The sequence below is a fragment of the Wyeomyia smithii genome, chromosome 1, assembly GCF_029784165.1.
Source record: "Wyeomyia smithii strain HCP4-BCI-WySm-NY-G18 chromosome 1, ASM2978416v1, whole genome shotgun sequence".
In the NCBI taxonomy this organism is placed as follows: Eukaryota; Metazoa; Arthropoda; class Insecta; order Diptera; family Culicidae; genus Wyeomyia; species Wyeomyia smithii.
This window is the reverse complement of record NC_073694.1, coordinates 84,773,209-84,788,182: the sequence shown is the minus strand read 5'-3', so window position 1 is coordinate 84,788,182 and position 14,974 is coordinate 84,773,209. Positions and strand designations below refer to the sequence as shown.

The following is a 14,974-nucleotide window of genomic DNA, read 5'->3' as shown; positions in this document are numbered from 1 at the left end:
CAATCGGTTCAGTAGTTTCCAAGTCTGTATGTATCAGATAGACAGACAGAAAGACAGACTGCATTTTTATATGTTTAGAAGAAGATAAAAAAAACGTAGGCACAAATCCTTCATATGTGAGCGAAACGCACCGTTGTAAGTCATGGCTTATCATGCTGATATCTGATACCTGATTGGTTATCATCTTTGAGGAAACATGGAATTGGAATAATGAAGTTTATTACTACGATTACTGACTATTCAATTCATTAGGGATCTTCACGTCGAGCTCGTATTTAAGTGTTTAGTCGTAAACTGTGTGTCTTCCATTACTCGCCAATGAAAATTAGTAGTTTTAATTTTTTAGTGCGTAAAAATGGAATATCTCACTTGTTACATAGCCGGTTTTCGATATCTGAATTTGTTAAATTTTTATGATATTTTAAATAGTCATTTTCCATGAAATTTTTTTTTAAGTAAAATGGCCGCCATTTCAGTAATTTTAGAAATTTATATACACGGCTTCATAACAAGCTAGATCAGCAGTTCTCAACCTGGGGTATGCTTACCCTTAGGGGCCCCTGGAGCCACGTGTACCAATCCTGACGAAATTTTCATCACTAAGTAAACAAACCTTCCAGATCAAACGCTGTAACGACAATTAGAGGCGCTGCAGTGGAACAAACCTTATGCACACTCGCGTTCACTCTCCTACTCGTGTGTACCACAGAACAGATATGTAACTTACGAGCTAAAAACGAGCTATTGACATCCCTATACCGAGTAACAGTGAATGACAATGAACAACAGTGAATGACAATGAATAATTGTTTAAACTCACTCACTTTTCTCATAGATGGCTGGACCGATTTTCAGAAAGTTAGTAACATATGGTAGGTCTTGTTGCCCCATATATATTGAGTTTTATTGTTAGTGGACTTTAACTTTGTCCGTTATGTATCATGATGGGAAATCAGGCTATGAAAAGAAACATGTTTCTAAGACTGCTTGAACTCACCAACTTTTCTCAGAGATGGATGGACCGATTTTCACGAAATAAGTTGCTATAGAAAGGTCTAGTTGCCTGATAAGACCCTATTGAATTTTATTATAATCGGACTATAACTTTGTCTGTTATGTATCAAAATGTAAAAGTTTTGAAACTCCTTTATCTTAGAAACTATACAACCGATTTGAACAAAATAGGTTTCAAATGAACGGACTGTCTTCAAAACCCCAAACTTTATTGGTTCCCATTTCATTTGATTATAACACTGGTTGACAAAATCGAAAAAAAATGCTGCTCTAAAGCTCACACTAGTTGCCCTAGAAAGAAAAAAAATTTACAGGTTAAACTATAATTTTTAATGTTTTCTTAGTTTGACCTTCGGGACCACACTTGTGTTGATCGGATTATTTTTACCATTATGTGTTAAATTGTAAAAATATTGAAAGTCTATTCTCTCAAAGATTACACGACTTATTTAAAGAAAACAGGTGTCAAACGAACAGGTTGTTTCTCAAACTTACAAAAAATCAGTCATCAAGTCGGTCACGATTATTCACTGAATATCGAAGATAATAAATGAATAAAAATAACTTATAACCGTTGCAAGAACCTTCAATTCTTGTTGAGTAATTTATGGTTTTTATTGTAATCATGTTCATGAGGTAAACTTTCAATCACCATCAATAGCAGCATTGTAGTTTTGATTTCACGCGAATAGAAGTCGTGCCCGCTGCAATGATAGACGACGAGAAACTGTCGGCGCTCTGCTCCACATGTGTCTCTACGGTACTGTTGTCTTACCAGCATGTTTTCTTTCAAGATATTAGTTGCTATTATGCTGTAACAGCAGGTTTGAAAATTGTTCAAGAAAAGGGGTTGTTTTAAACTTTTCGAAAAGCCTTTACCTTCGAGACATCAAATTAGTCTAGGTGTATTAAAGCAAACATAAATTGACCTAATGGGACGGGGAGACTCTGTCAATTTTTTTTGTGATATTGATACAGAGAATATCACAGGGAATGCTTGGTGTCTATTCATGTCGTCTGTGCTAGGAATGCTCGCATGTGATTGGTTCATTGTTCGCATAAATTTGTCCTTGACATTTTTTATCGATTTTTACCACTTTGCACTGAAAAAATAGTAATAACTATCGTATTACAAAATTGTTCAACATTTTATCTAACCAACAACATATTGGTTATTATTTAACATCATATGGTTATGCTGTTATTATCGTTTAAAATCTGACGCAACATTTGCCAGTTTCCAATTATTTCTTCAAATACAACATCAATATTCTAAAATCCAAAGAGTAGATATACTTTTATTGGATTATGAAGGGTGATTTTTTTGCTATTTGGTTTTTCGTGTATTCAGATTTGACAGTTCACGCGGGAATTCTGACAGCTTTTAAAGTCTAATGTACTCAGTTTGGTTTGCCATTTCACCATGAACAGACTTACGCCTGAACAACGCTTACAAATAATCGAATTTTATTACCAAAATTCGTCCTCTGTGTAAAACTTTTTTACTGAAAAATTGTGTTCAGTGACGAAGCTCATTTCTAGTTAAATGGGTATGTTAATAAGCAAAATTGCCGCATTTGGATCGAAGAGCAACCAGAGGCAATACAAGAATCGCCAATGCACCCAGAAAATGCACGGTTTGGTGCGGTTTACGCGCTGGAGGCATCATTGGTCCGTACTTCTTCAAAGATGATCAAAATCGCAACGTTACGGTCAATGGCGCTCGCTATCGCGCGATGATTTCTGACTTTTTTTTGCCGGAAATGGAAGAGCTGGGTCTTGTTGACATGTGGTTCCAGCAAGACGGAGCAACGTGCCACACATCGCGCGAATCAATGGACATATTGCGAAATGAGTTCGGTGAGCAGTTCATCTCACGAAATGGACCGGTGAATTGGCCGCCTAGATCATGCGATTTAACACCGCTAGATTATTTTTTGTAAGACTACGTTAAGTCTCTCGTCTAGGGGGATTCCAATTCCAGCCTTGGAAGACAACATTACACGCGTTGTTCGTGAGATACCAGCCAAAATGCTCGAAAAAGTGACCCAAAATTGGACTTTTCGTATGGATCATTTAAAACGTAGCCGTGGCCAACATTTGAATAGAATTATATTTAAAAAGTAAATGGCATAAACCAATTTATCGGCTCAAATAAATATTTCATACAGTTTTGTAATTTTTATGCGTTTTTTTTTTTTAAGAAAACCCAAATTCTTAAAAAATCTTCCTTTATTTGGCAATTGAAGGATGTTTTCCAGAAACCGGAAGTCGCAAATTCGGATTTCAAAATGGAGTATGGAGTTGATTTCTGGCCTCTGAGCATGATCCCGGGTACTGAAAAACTCACATTGCGTAGTGTTTGTTTCTTAAGAACTGGTTTCCAGAAACCGGAAGCTACTGTCTAGTAATTCAAAATGGCGTCTGAAGATGATTTCTGGCCTCCGGATATCATACTGCTAGCCCAAATCGTATTGGATGATATTTGTCACTTTGGGCTGTTGATCGGAAACTGTCGCTATCTTCGTCATCGAAATACCCAGTTTAGGCAGTTCGGCAATTTTATGATGGATTTTATGATTTTATGATTATCAAAATTGGGTTTAAGTTCGGAGTCTTGCCACTGGGTATAATCCAGATTTCAAGAACCCATACCGATTGGTATTTGCTCATTAATTGGATGCCCCTCAGAAACGATCAGTAATATCAGCTACGTTAAAGAATTTCATTTTCACTGATAAGATCATTCAAATTAATGTATAAGGAACAACACTTAAATATAAATTATTTGAAATCTTCTGACTTAAGTTGACATAAACAATCTAAATATTTATACGCAGTATATGAGTACAAATCGATTATACCACGATCAAAAACAAAATCGCATCATATATTTGAAAGAATTTAATGTCATTTGCATGTATATGTGTTAATGTATGTTCATCTGTGTGTGAATGTTATGTTTTAAATGTTCGGTATAGTTGTGCTGTTGGCTACCAAAAATTTGTTGTTTAGAATGAATAACAAATCCAGCAGAAATAATCAAGGTGTATTTTTTTGTTGGTGTAAATCTATTTTAACAAACAATAAGTTCGAATGAGAAAGGCTGGGTCTCACCGATAGGTGGATTAATTTAGGTTTACAAAACATTTAGAGGCAACGTACTAGAAGGTGATGAGCAAAAAAAGGTGCGCAATGCGTCGTCCCGTATAGAAAAGCAATTTGCTGTAGTCTCTCATAGGTCCGTCTTGCAGCACAGCCGGTCCGCTTCATAAGCACTTTGTAAAATAGCGGTTTTCGAGACTGTTTTTATTTTAATGAAAACTACTATGAAATCACTGAAAATAGAAAATGTTTGTGCTATTTTATGAAAAGCATTAGTCAATATCGAATATTATGAATATTGTGGGTTGAAATGTTGTGTTTTGGGCAGAGAAAAGAATGATTTCCGTCTTGCTCGTTGTTCTCCTATATCTCGTTCTCATGCAGAAAGGAGGAGAAAAGTTTTGATTCTCGCTCGCTTTGCAACGCTGCTCGCATGTGATTGGTTCATTGTTCACGCAAATTTGTCACTACCTACAAATTTAGTTAAATTTTTTATCAGAGTATTGTTTTCGAACTCTTATATCGATTCTCTACAACATTTAAACTCAGCAAAATTCTTTTTTACGTCATTTTTAGTACGTCGTAAAAAAAACGAAGCAAAAAGAATTGACGCGTCTGGAGAAAAATTAAGGATTTCTTAAAAATGTACCATTATTAAACTTTTCATGCTTAGTTTGCATCTTAATCAATATTTGAAACGATAAAATGTTGGTTTTCCTCCAGCTACATATTCCTTTATGTCCAATAATCTAGTTTAGATAAATAAAAAGAAAATCTAAATCTGAATCCTAAAAATGTGATACTATTCACAAGAAATAATTTCACAGTAAAAGTGAATGCTGCGTCTTGCATATCAAATGTCCAAGGTAAATGTTCTCCAAATCATTCTTGAGCTCAGATCTCATAATTTGCAAGATCAATTTTGTCATATAGGTATTTCAGATGTTCTGGGTTCTCCAAATAACTCTTCAATTCTTCGGTCAGATGATCTATTGGGTCAACCGCGACATGTACAATTTCTTTAACAACAGGATTTGCCCGCATAGCTCCGTAGAATGGAGATGTATGATATGCTACCATTCGACATGTGAGTCAAGAAAAAAATTCCAATTTAAAAAAAAAAACAGCGGAATTTTGCCGGTTTCTAGCAATAAAAAGTTGGTGTGTAGGTTCTCCAGCTCGCTAATGAATTTAAGTCCAATGGTCTGTTGATAATATTAATTTCGACTTGTACAATGTTAGTAGTTCTAATAGTTACCAAAGTTTGAGATTTTGCATATTTTACGTAGTTTTGTGAATTATATCTCAATTTTAGTTTTTAGATTTACCTCATGTCTCCTTAAACGTTTTTTCCTAAACATAGACGAACTTTTTAATGCAAAAAACATGTGTCATCGTTTTGGATTTTGATTTAGAAGAATATTAAGCATAAAAAACCATAATTATGCATGTTTTACGTAGTTTTTCACACGAATTTTCGAATTTATTCATATGAATAATATCTCAGTTTATTTATCCTGAACATCTACGAATATTCAAATGTTTATGTACATATGTCATTGCTTTAAAGTATGATTTAAAGGCAAACTAAGCATACAGTCAGCATGTCATGATTTTTTTTTGTGTTGTATTGTAAATTATATCACCATTTTTAGTATTAGGAAAACATTAATTTTTACGCAAATAGGGTAATCGCTCCATTATTCATCTCAACAGCATGGTGCACCTATATTCATCTTATTTCTCTCATTTGTCCAATTTACCGTCAAATTTCTATAAATTTTTGAAAGAATATCTATTTGCTTTTCGATTTTCTCTAGTGGCTTAAAGTTTTATGTTGAAAATATGGTCAAATTTGACGATAAATTGATGAAAAAGGTCATCACGCCTTTGAATATAGGTACTGAGATGAATATAGGAGCGGTTACCCTATATTCCTTCGACATCTAAATGCCGTATTCGGAATAGTTGTCCTTACGTCTATCATCGTCTTTCTTAATAAGGGAGCATACTTAAATGACGTAACATTCAGAGGGTCACATTTGCGTTAAGCAGTGACAAAGAGAGAGGTTGGATTGGAATCGACGCAGCAATTTTTTTTAAGATCGATTTTTTTGCAGAAAAATACACATACAGTAAAGCATCGGACAAAGCGTTGTACCGGTAGCTGTCGAAATCTTTTTATCTGTAGTATTCAGCAATCTTCTGAAAGGTTTTCTAGCACAGAAAAAATTGCTTACATTTCCAACATACACAAACCGTTTTTGAAAACGAAATCGTTGCTTTCGCATGCCTTCTAGTAATAAAAATCACAAAATACTGGTTTGTTTTCGAAGCTGTTGAGTGCAGCGATTTATTTATTTTTGCGAATTCGTGGATATTTTTTATGTTTTCTACAGACATGGATCGTACGGAGTTGTATGAACAAATTTTCTCCTCGTACCGGTAACTTCATATGTATGTATGAGTGATAAATGAATTGACTTTGAAACGGTGTTTTTTTTTCAATCATTTTTTCTATAAATGTTTCAGCTTTTTTTTTGTACGTATTTGTCATCTAATGTTGTATTTTTTTCAGGTGGGTTGAAGTTTTGAGACTAGGAGAAAGAGGGGTGTGAAAATTTTAAAAAAATACTGCGACTAAAAATAGTACGAGGGTGGTATCCAAGACACGACCGCATGTTTGACGTAGGACTACGATAGTTTTATATTCCATTTTGAGAATTCAGACTTTGTTCGATTTGACCACGTTTCACTTTCGACACGGTTTGACTTTGGCACACATAAGCCAAAAACGAGCGGTTATGTTTAATCATAATTTATAGTTTTCTTGTTTTGCTTTTAAACAATTCAAACTCAACAACCACCAAGAGAAAGGCATTTTGTCCATTATGTTGCCGAAACCGAAACCAAAATAGACATGATCAAAGCAGTACCCAATACCGTGCTATACCTCTAATTACTCGGAAGGGTCATATCAAGTGTCTAGGTCGTTGAAGGCTTCATGCGGACGTTGCGTTCCGGATACTTTATATTATTGAGCCTAAATCCATCAAACGACACCTCTAACAACTTACAATCCTAAAACTAGTTCATTGGTGGCCACCTATTGTTTAGCCACCAGAAAGTCATAAAAAGAAAAGCGTTTATTTTTAAAAATAATTTAGATTATTTATTTGCAGACATCTATTTAAGAAGAAAAAAATACTGTTTTTAACATTGATGAATACCTTTCATCCTAATGCAGTCAAATTTCTTCAACACGCGAAAAGGCAATTTTTTATATAGGTCTTAATTAAGAACGATTTAGTAGAAAGCAAACTTCCTTTCATCTTCAATTGCGCCTGTGAAAGATAGCTCACTCACCGATTTCAAAGCAGTATCATTGTCAGTTTCATACAACTGCTTAGCAAAGAAGTCACATAAAAAAATCCTGTTTTTACAAGTTCGTTGGAAAAGTGACGATAAAGAGTTGCAGTTTTTAGTAGAAAATCTATATTCACAAAAATTTTGAAATTGACAATGGAATTTATGAGGATGTAACATGTAACAGTCATTTTTTTTTCATTTTAGGCCAAATGAAACATTTATTCATTAAGCAGAACCAGAAAAAAATTAATCAGTTTTAAGATACCAATGAAAAAACAAACAACAAAATGCCATATTTAAAAGTCATCCGTCTGTTTCCTTCAAAAATAAACCTAGCTCGGTTTGATAAACAACATTAACCTCTCCAACTGATGTTTGCATAATGTTGTTCAATTACAAGTCTGGCAATGACAGGTTGTGTTCATATGTTTAGTATCTTTACACGGTTGTGTTTATATGTTGTGTTGTGCGACAGGTTGTGTTTATATGTTTAGTAATATTTTCTTGCAGATGCTGATGTAATATTTTTGTAATTGAAAAATACGAATGTGAATGTTCAAAACCTAACGTCAAGATGCATATAATTTGGATTTTCTCTATACCACAACCGCGTAATGCAACTAGGATTGTCATATTGAATTAAATTGATTTAACTGGAAAAAACATAACCATCAGTACAGCTCAAACGAGCTATCTGAACTATCTGTTTAAAAATCTTTACGAAGCATATTGGTTTCCTATTGTCTTTTAAATAGCCTATAGTTGGTCATTTAAATAAATCTGAGAAAAACAGAGTGTAGATTTCAAAAAGACAGCAACCCAATGCAACTTCTAATTTTAGGAATTTGAAAGAAGTTTTTATCATTAAACATGGATAAGAAAATCACTACGGTTGCAGTTCAAATGCCATCTACTCGTCACGACAACCAAAAGGAAGCGAGCAACGGGGTAGCAAGCTTCTGATTATTAGAATGTTAACACAACTTTTGTTGAAGAGATATTTTAATTATTATACAACAATCTTTCGCAATATTCTACCTGTCGATTAAGACATCGGTGTTTGAAATCTGTTCAGGGGTAGTAATACAATAAGCACTTTAAAACGATGACAAAACATATGTTGCAGCTATATAAAGCGAGCTCGTGATTGGTTGAAAGCTGCGAAACTGAACTAGAAGAAGTGGATTTCAACTGAACTTTTTACTAATTTATGTTCATCGTACAATGAACAATGTTATGCCAATTATTGTATCACATGCTTTGGTAACCGTCGTCGTTCGATCAAAGCATTGGTGGTCAAAATCCGTTCAGTTGTAATCACATATTGGATGCAACATCTAACATCGTGATATACTGTTGCGTACAGAATTATTTTATCCCCGGTCGCACAGCGTAGTGTGCGAACACGCACCACTGTACGTCGACAGTAGCTACATTGTTTTCACTTGGCTTGACTGCACACAAATGGCAATCGAGTGCTACTGCACTGACGACGAGCGACCGTCTTCTCATACATGGCTCGGTGCAGTACTGTTGCCTTTGTCAGCATGTTTTCCTTCAAGACATCAGTTTTAATAACATTCTCACAACAGATCGTTTAATTGTCTGATAAAGGAGGTTGTTACGAACTTCCCGAAAAAGCTTTACTTTCAAGACATCAAAATAGTCTAGGTTCATAAAAACAAATATTAGTTGACCTATTGGGACGGGGAGATTCTGTCAAATTTTTTTTTTGCCACTGAATAGAGGTTGTCATAGCAGGCAGGTGGTGTCCACTCATGAAGTCTGTGCCAGGAGTGCTCGCATGTGATTGGTACATTGTTCATAAAAATACGACCTTGAAACTTTTCATCAATTTTCACTGTTTAACAATTAAGTAACAATGATATATGAAGAATCACAAAATTGTCCATCATTTTATCAATCCAACGACATATTGATTATTGTGATCCATCATGTGGTTACATCAGTATAACCGTTTGAAATCTTTCATTCCGACGTTACATCTTGGTTTTTAGTTTCCTCAGAATGTATCTCGATATAGTGCGGTTAGACGTAGTCCTACGTCAAAATTCTACCGTCATCTAGGGTGAGATTTTGCCAAAAAATGATGCTTTTTTATTCTCAAGCTTGTAACGCACACATTTAAGCAAAGAATTCGATCCAAAATACACCAATGCATTCTAGAATGTTTTGTTAACAACTACAACAAGTATGGTTAAGTTACAATAAACTATAATTTTGCTAAATATACATGAACTTTGGCTCAATCTCACCCCTCCTATGGGGTGAGATTGTGCCAAAAACAAAAAGTTGAATTTATTACCTGTTAAATGAACAGTAATGTATCTACAAATAATTCACATGAATAACATGATTAAAAAAAGTGGTCCCCGTGGCTCTGTGGTTAGCGATGTCGGTCGGCTAGCTCTCCCACACAGTTGTGATATCGGGTTCGATTCCCGATCGTGTCGAGGTTCTTTTCGAGCTGGAAATTTTCTCGACTCAGCACTGGGGCACGGTGTATCGTTGTACTTATCCTACACATACAAAATGTGCCAAAAAACAATATCGATAACGAATTCTCTCAACTAGTCTAGCTGATCGAGACCGCTATTAGCCCCAAGGCTAAGCGTGCGATATTGTAACATGATTAAACAGTAAGTATAGAGACGACCATAAACAACATGGACTATTAAGGGGCTGTAAGGGGTTGACCAGAAACTACGTTTCATATAAATTATAGAAAAATGTATGACTGGATCAAATCGTTATCTGAAGTTACCAGTTATGAGAACGTGGCTTATAGACAGTCTCTACACACATAGTGGCGTCTCCAAGTAGCCTAAAAAGGGAAAACGTTAGGACATGAAGTTTGAGAAGACTTTTCGTTTCAATTATTATGTGTCATTGACAACTGTATATTCCATTGTAGAATAAATATGTCATGTTTTATAAAGTATTGAATTTGAGGTATTAGGTTTTGGAAATCTCAAGTTATTTAACATACAAACATTTCCCGTTTTGGCTCAATCTCACCCCCGTGGCTTAATCTCACCCCGGCAGACGGTACTCATTTAAGTATGCTTTCTAACCATAATCACATTTTGATATAAAATTGACTCAGGGACATCAATGTCCTCATTAGGGAATTGAGACAATTGTGCAAAAAATGTGTGGGAAAACTCCATCGTGAAATATTCTGTACATATTTGATTTCAACTAGTGCACCTTAAACATTAATCTAATCTTAATTAATTAAAACCACATTGCATTTTTGGTTAGCATTTAAGAAATTTTCATTTTATTCTCACTTTCAGATCTCACTATTTGAACAGTTCATAACTTTGCGGCTTTGTTAATTCTGGCTGGTGACCCTCTCAATAGACACAATTTTATTTTATTCCATTCCCAAAGCTTTTCCTACAAAAAAAAAGAGAGTGAAATAATACACAAAACTAAATAATATAAAAATCACATTTTAAGATCAATAAAACAATTCAGGTCATCAATTAGAAAAGTGAAAAGGGAATTAATAAAGCTCAAGAAATGGCAACGCATGATGAAATTCGAAGTGTACTAAGCCTCTTGTTAGGAGCCATTTTTTTCTACAGTTTTATTGGGAAAAGCCTTCAAACTTGCATTAATGGAGGAATAGTATTGAGTGAGTATAATAATATTTACCCCATTTGTTTTATCATTTTCTAACATATTATAAATGACACCTTAGAAGAGCTAAAGGGAAAAAACCCAGAGTTAATCCACCTGGCGGTGCAGAAACCTATGTTATACTAACCATTACAATATACTTAATATGCCAGTAAACCACAATTTGTATACCAACGTAAGAAGTCCGATTTCAATAATAAACGAAATGAATTTAAAAAAAAGTTTTCCAGAAGTGAATCAAGTACGATCATTGAATCAAAGCTTGACGTGGTTTTCGCAAGTTTCGGGAATGTTATCACTGGAGCATATGAGTCTTATTTTTTCGAGCACAAACCAATTTTTTAAACGCTGGCTAGAAGCATCTCGAAAATTCTTGAAATAATCGAACGTGCGGAAACAGCAATAGATAACAATCATGCAGATTTTATACTAGAACAGCGAATATGTGTATTAATTCCATGCGGTTTCAGTTTTTTAATTCCCCATAATACAGGTTTGTGAAACAAAATGGTTTGGTACTCAGAAATCGCCCTAAAAGACCTAGATTTATGAATCAGCTTCGAATATTTTTTACGATTCGCGACAGACTTTTACAAACCTGCTCTAAGGAAATTATAGTTCAGAATTATACAGGAATGCATTGAATGCTTTGCTACCTTATAAACGTTGCTTGAATCATATTTCATTGAAATTCATATAACTACTGATGCAAAAGCAAAGCCTTGGTGCTACATTCCGATTCGGAATTTGACTTTCTGTTTATTATACACAGACTTCACAGCCAACTGTTTGATATACAGGATAATTGTGGGGCCAGCGCTACGATCCTACTGACACTTACAGTCTCTCCCGAGCCGAGACTCGAACCTACGACGACAGGCTTATTAGGCCAGCATCGTACCTCGAGACCAACTGGAAGGTATAACTACTGATGAAAGTTGTCAAATAAATTCTGTTTCAATTGCATTACACAGTGCAACAAGAATTTGCTTTTTTTTCTACCTCGACTTCTATATATGATTTTCTGATGTAGGTATTTTAATGCAAAAATAAATTTCCGCGAGTTTGGACATATTTGAGACTTTTATTTTTTTAAATAGGGGGCACGGTGCTCCCACAGACCGTTATTATAAAAAAATGTACCCAAGAACCTGAGTACACCATTCGATTCGTTATGACGTCCAGAATGTCTGGTCAAAATTTCAAAATCATCGTACGGTACATTTTTGAGTAATGTCCCTTTAAAAGGTCGTAAAGTACAAAAAAGTGATATAAAAACGACGAAATACTTATTGTAAAGCACGTTTTTCAACTACCATTTTATGAAATAACTTCCAAAATAGTTTCTACATATTCCAAGGGTTATATTTCAAGACAATAACAATTGGTGGAAAGATTTATTTGAAAATCCCACAGTGTACAGTGGTCTAGATTTGACTGTGAAAAATTGATTTTATGTACTCAATGTCTTCAGAAAAATTGTTCCATAGCACAAGGCCTTACTTTTGGCTTTTTTAGTTTTCCGATCAATCCACCTAACAGTTAGATTAAAAAAAAATTTTTTCTTATTTTTAATATGCCAGATTGCTTCCTTCAGCAAAGTTGTGGAAAATTTTAAAAGAAAAACAAATGTTGAATACTGCGATGTCCTATCTGTACGTTGGACATGACAAAACAGAGTTTTTTTGTGGAACACCCCTCCTTAAAATCAGTTTTTTGTCTATAACTTTTTCTATGATTGTCAAAACAATAAATTTTATAAAGTCTTGAGAGAATCTTAGTTGAATGAATAAAATCTCAAAACTGTCTACAATTTTGTCTGTAATAGTCAAAACAATTTTGCATTGTTTTGACCATTACAGACAAAATTATAGACAAAAAACTGACTTTAAGTAGGGGTATTCCACAAAAAAAACTCTATTTTGTCGTGTCCAACGTACAGATAGGACATCGCAGTATTCAGCAATTGTTTTTCTTTTAAAATTTTCCACAACTTTGCTGAAAAAAGCAATCTGGTATATTGAAAATTAGAAAAAATATTTTTTTTATCTAACTGTTAGGTGGATTGATCGGAAAACTAAAAACGCCAAAAGTAAGGCCTTGCTCTATGGAACAATTTTGCTGAAGACATTGAGTACATAAAATCAATTTTTCACAGTCAAAACTAGGACGATCACGCTTTTTCGAGTTTAGACCACTGTGCACTGTGGGATTTTCAAATAAATCTTTCCACCAATAGTTAATGTCTTGAAATATAACTCTTGGAATGTGTAGAAACTATTTTGGAAGTTATTTCATAAAATGGTGGTTGAAAAACTTGCTTTACAATAAGTATTTCGTCGTTTTTATATCACTTTTTTGTACTTTACGACCTTCAAAAAGGGCATTACTCAAAAATGTACCGTACGATGATTTGGAAAATTTTGACCAGACATTCTGGACGTCATAACGAATCGAATGGTGTACTCAGCTTCTTTGGTGCATTATTTTATAATAACGGTCTGTGGGAGCACCCACCGTGGGAGATGTTTTATGATTATTACATTTATTTACTAATATTTATTCAGAATTTATATTGTGTGTTCTGCCACAAATTTTTGCGACTTTCTTCCCGCAAAAGAAGAAGGATCGTGTTGATTTGTTGTTATTGTATCTTTGTGTATCGCTTACTCTATTTATATTACATTGAACAGATTTCATATAAGTTAATTCGACGTCTAGATGAAACTATTTCTATATTGTAGGGGAATTATGGCAAAATTGACATGTTGCTGACATTTTAAGTGGAGCATATCTCAACCAATTGATTTCTGAGACTGTTTTTCTCAATATAAGACATAATTTTACTACCATATTTAGATATTATCGGATTATTATTTTGTTCTGTGGAAAATATTAAAATCATGCCAATACTATTTTCGTAAAATTACCGTTTTGAAGTCAGTTTTTGTCCGATTTAAGATTTGTATTTTTTAAAGCAAGACAATGCTATTATGTGGACAAACTCTTAGAATTTTGATATCTGGCTTTGAAAAAAAGGCATCGAAATAACATTGAAAATTTTAATTTAAGGTAAAATAGGTCCAAACTCGAGAAATTCGTGTTTGCACCAAAATACATAAAAAAATCTTATATAGAAACTAAGGCAGAAAAATTGTTGCACTGTGTTATCTAATGGTTTTTCACGACTTTGTAAGTATTATCCCAGCCTCAGCAGCGAGCGCTGTAGGGATTCCCTGAACAACAGCCTCAGGGTCGGCTTACTAAGGAAATTTCGCGGTTCCAGGAAAATGCTTGTCTGAGTCTCTATGTACACAATTTTTATTACAAGCATTCGTCACCCACTTTCTTATCTCTAGCTAACCTTATTCACTTTCGTTCTTCTCCGGGGCCCCGTTTCACCGGCAGCCTTCCACCTTCTCGTTGCACCTGGTTCCTGTACACCCACGTTCTGTCCGGCGTCGACTTGCGGCCTTTGCCGCCAAAATGGCTCCTAATCGGCGTCCTCAGTCACCGGCGAAGGGTCCAATGGGATTCTCGGCGTACTCGTGTTTAATCCAAAACAGCGGGGTTCTGGGAAATAAGCGTCGCTTTTTTTAGCCTGATTGGCTAACTGGTGACGAGGCAATTGATACGGGACAAGGAGAGTGCCTTACCTGCTGTTCACTATAGCCACACACTTTTCACTGTCTCCTTAGAGTCGCTTGTCTTCTTGGTTTCTAATTTTCCGCAGGTCTGTTCAATTCTGAATCTGGTTTCCTGGTGACTGTTCAATTCGGAATCTGGTTACTGAGTAAGTGTAGTGGCTACAGCAGGT

The 14,974-nt window shown here is 34.9% G+C and overlaps 1 protein-coding gene across 13 annotated transcripts in view; it reads left to right on the top strand.

Moving 5' to 3' along the window:
* LOC129717851 (scoloptoxin SSD976) overlaps nt 1–14,974 on the top strand; it is a 152,342-nt gene that overhangs the window by 64,111 nt on the left and 73,257 nt on the right. For 10 of the 13 annotated variants that reach the window (XR_008726762.1, XR_008726761.1, XM_055668057.1 and 7 more), the window contains exon 2: nt 10,809–11,152. The exons of 1 other annotated variant lie outside the window; for it this stretch is intronic. Coding sequence is in view for 9 of the 12 variants with exons in the window: in XM_055668057.1 (XP_055524032.1) it covers nt 11,038–11,152 (115 nt within the window). In the remaining 3 variants the exon portion in view is untranslated. 2 more of the 13 variants (XM_055668062.1, XM_055668064.1) reach the window with 2 other exon arrangements.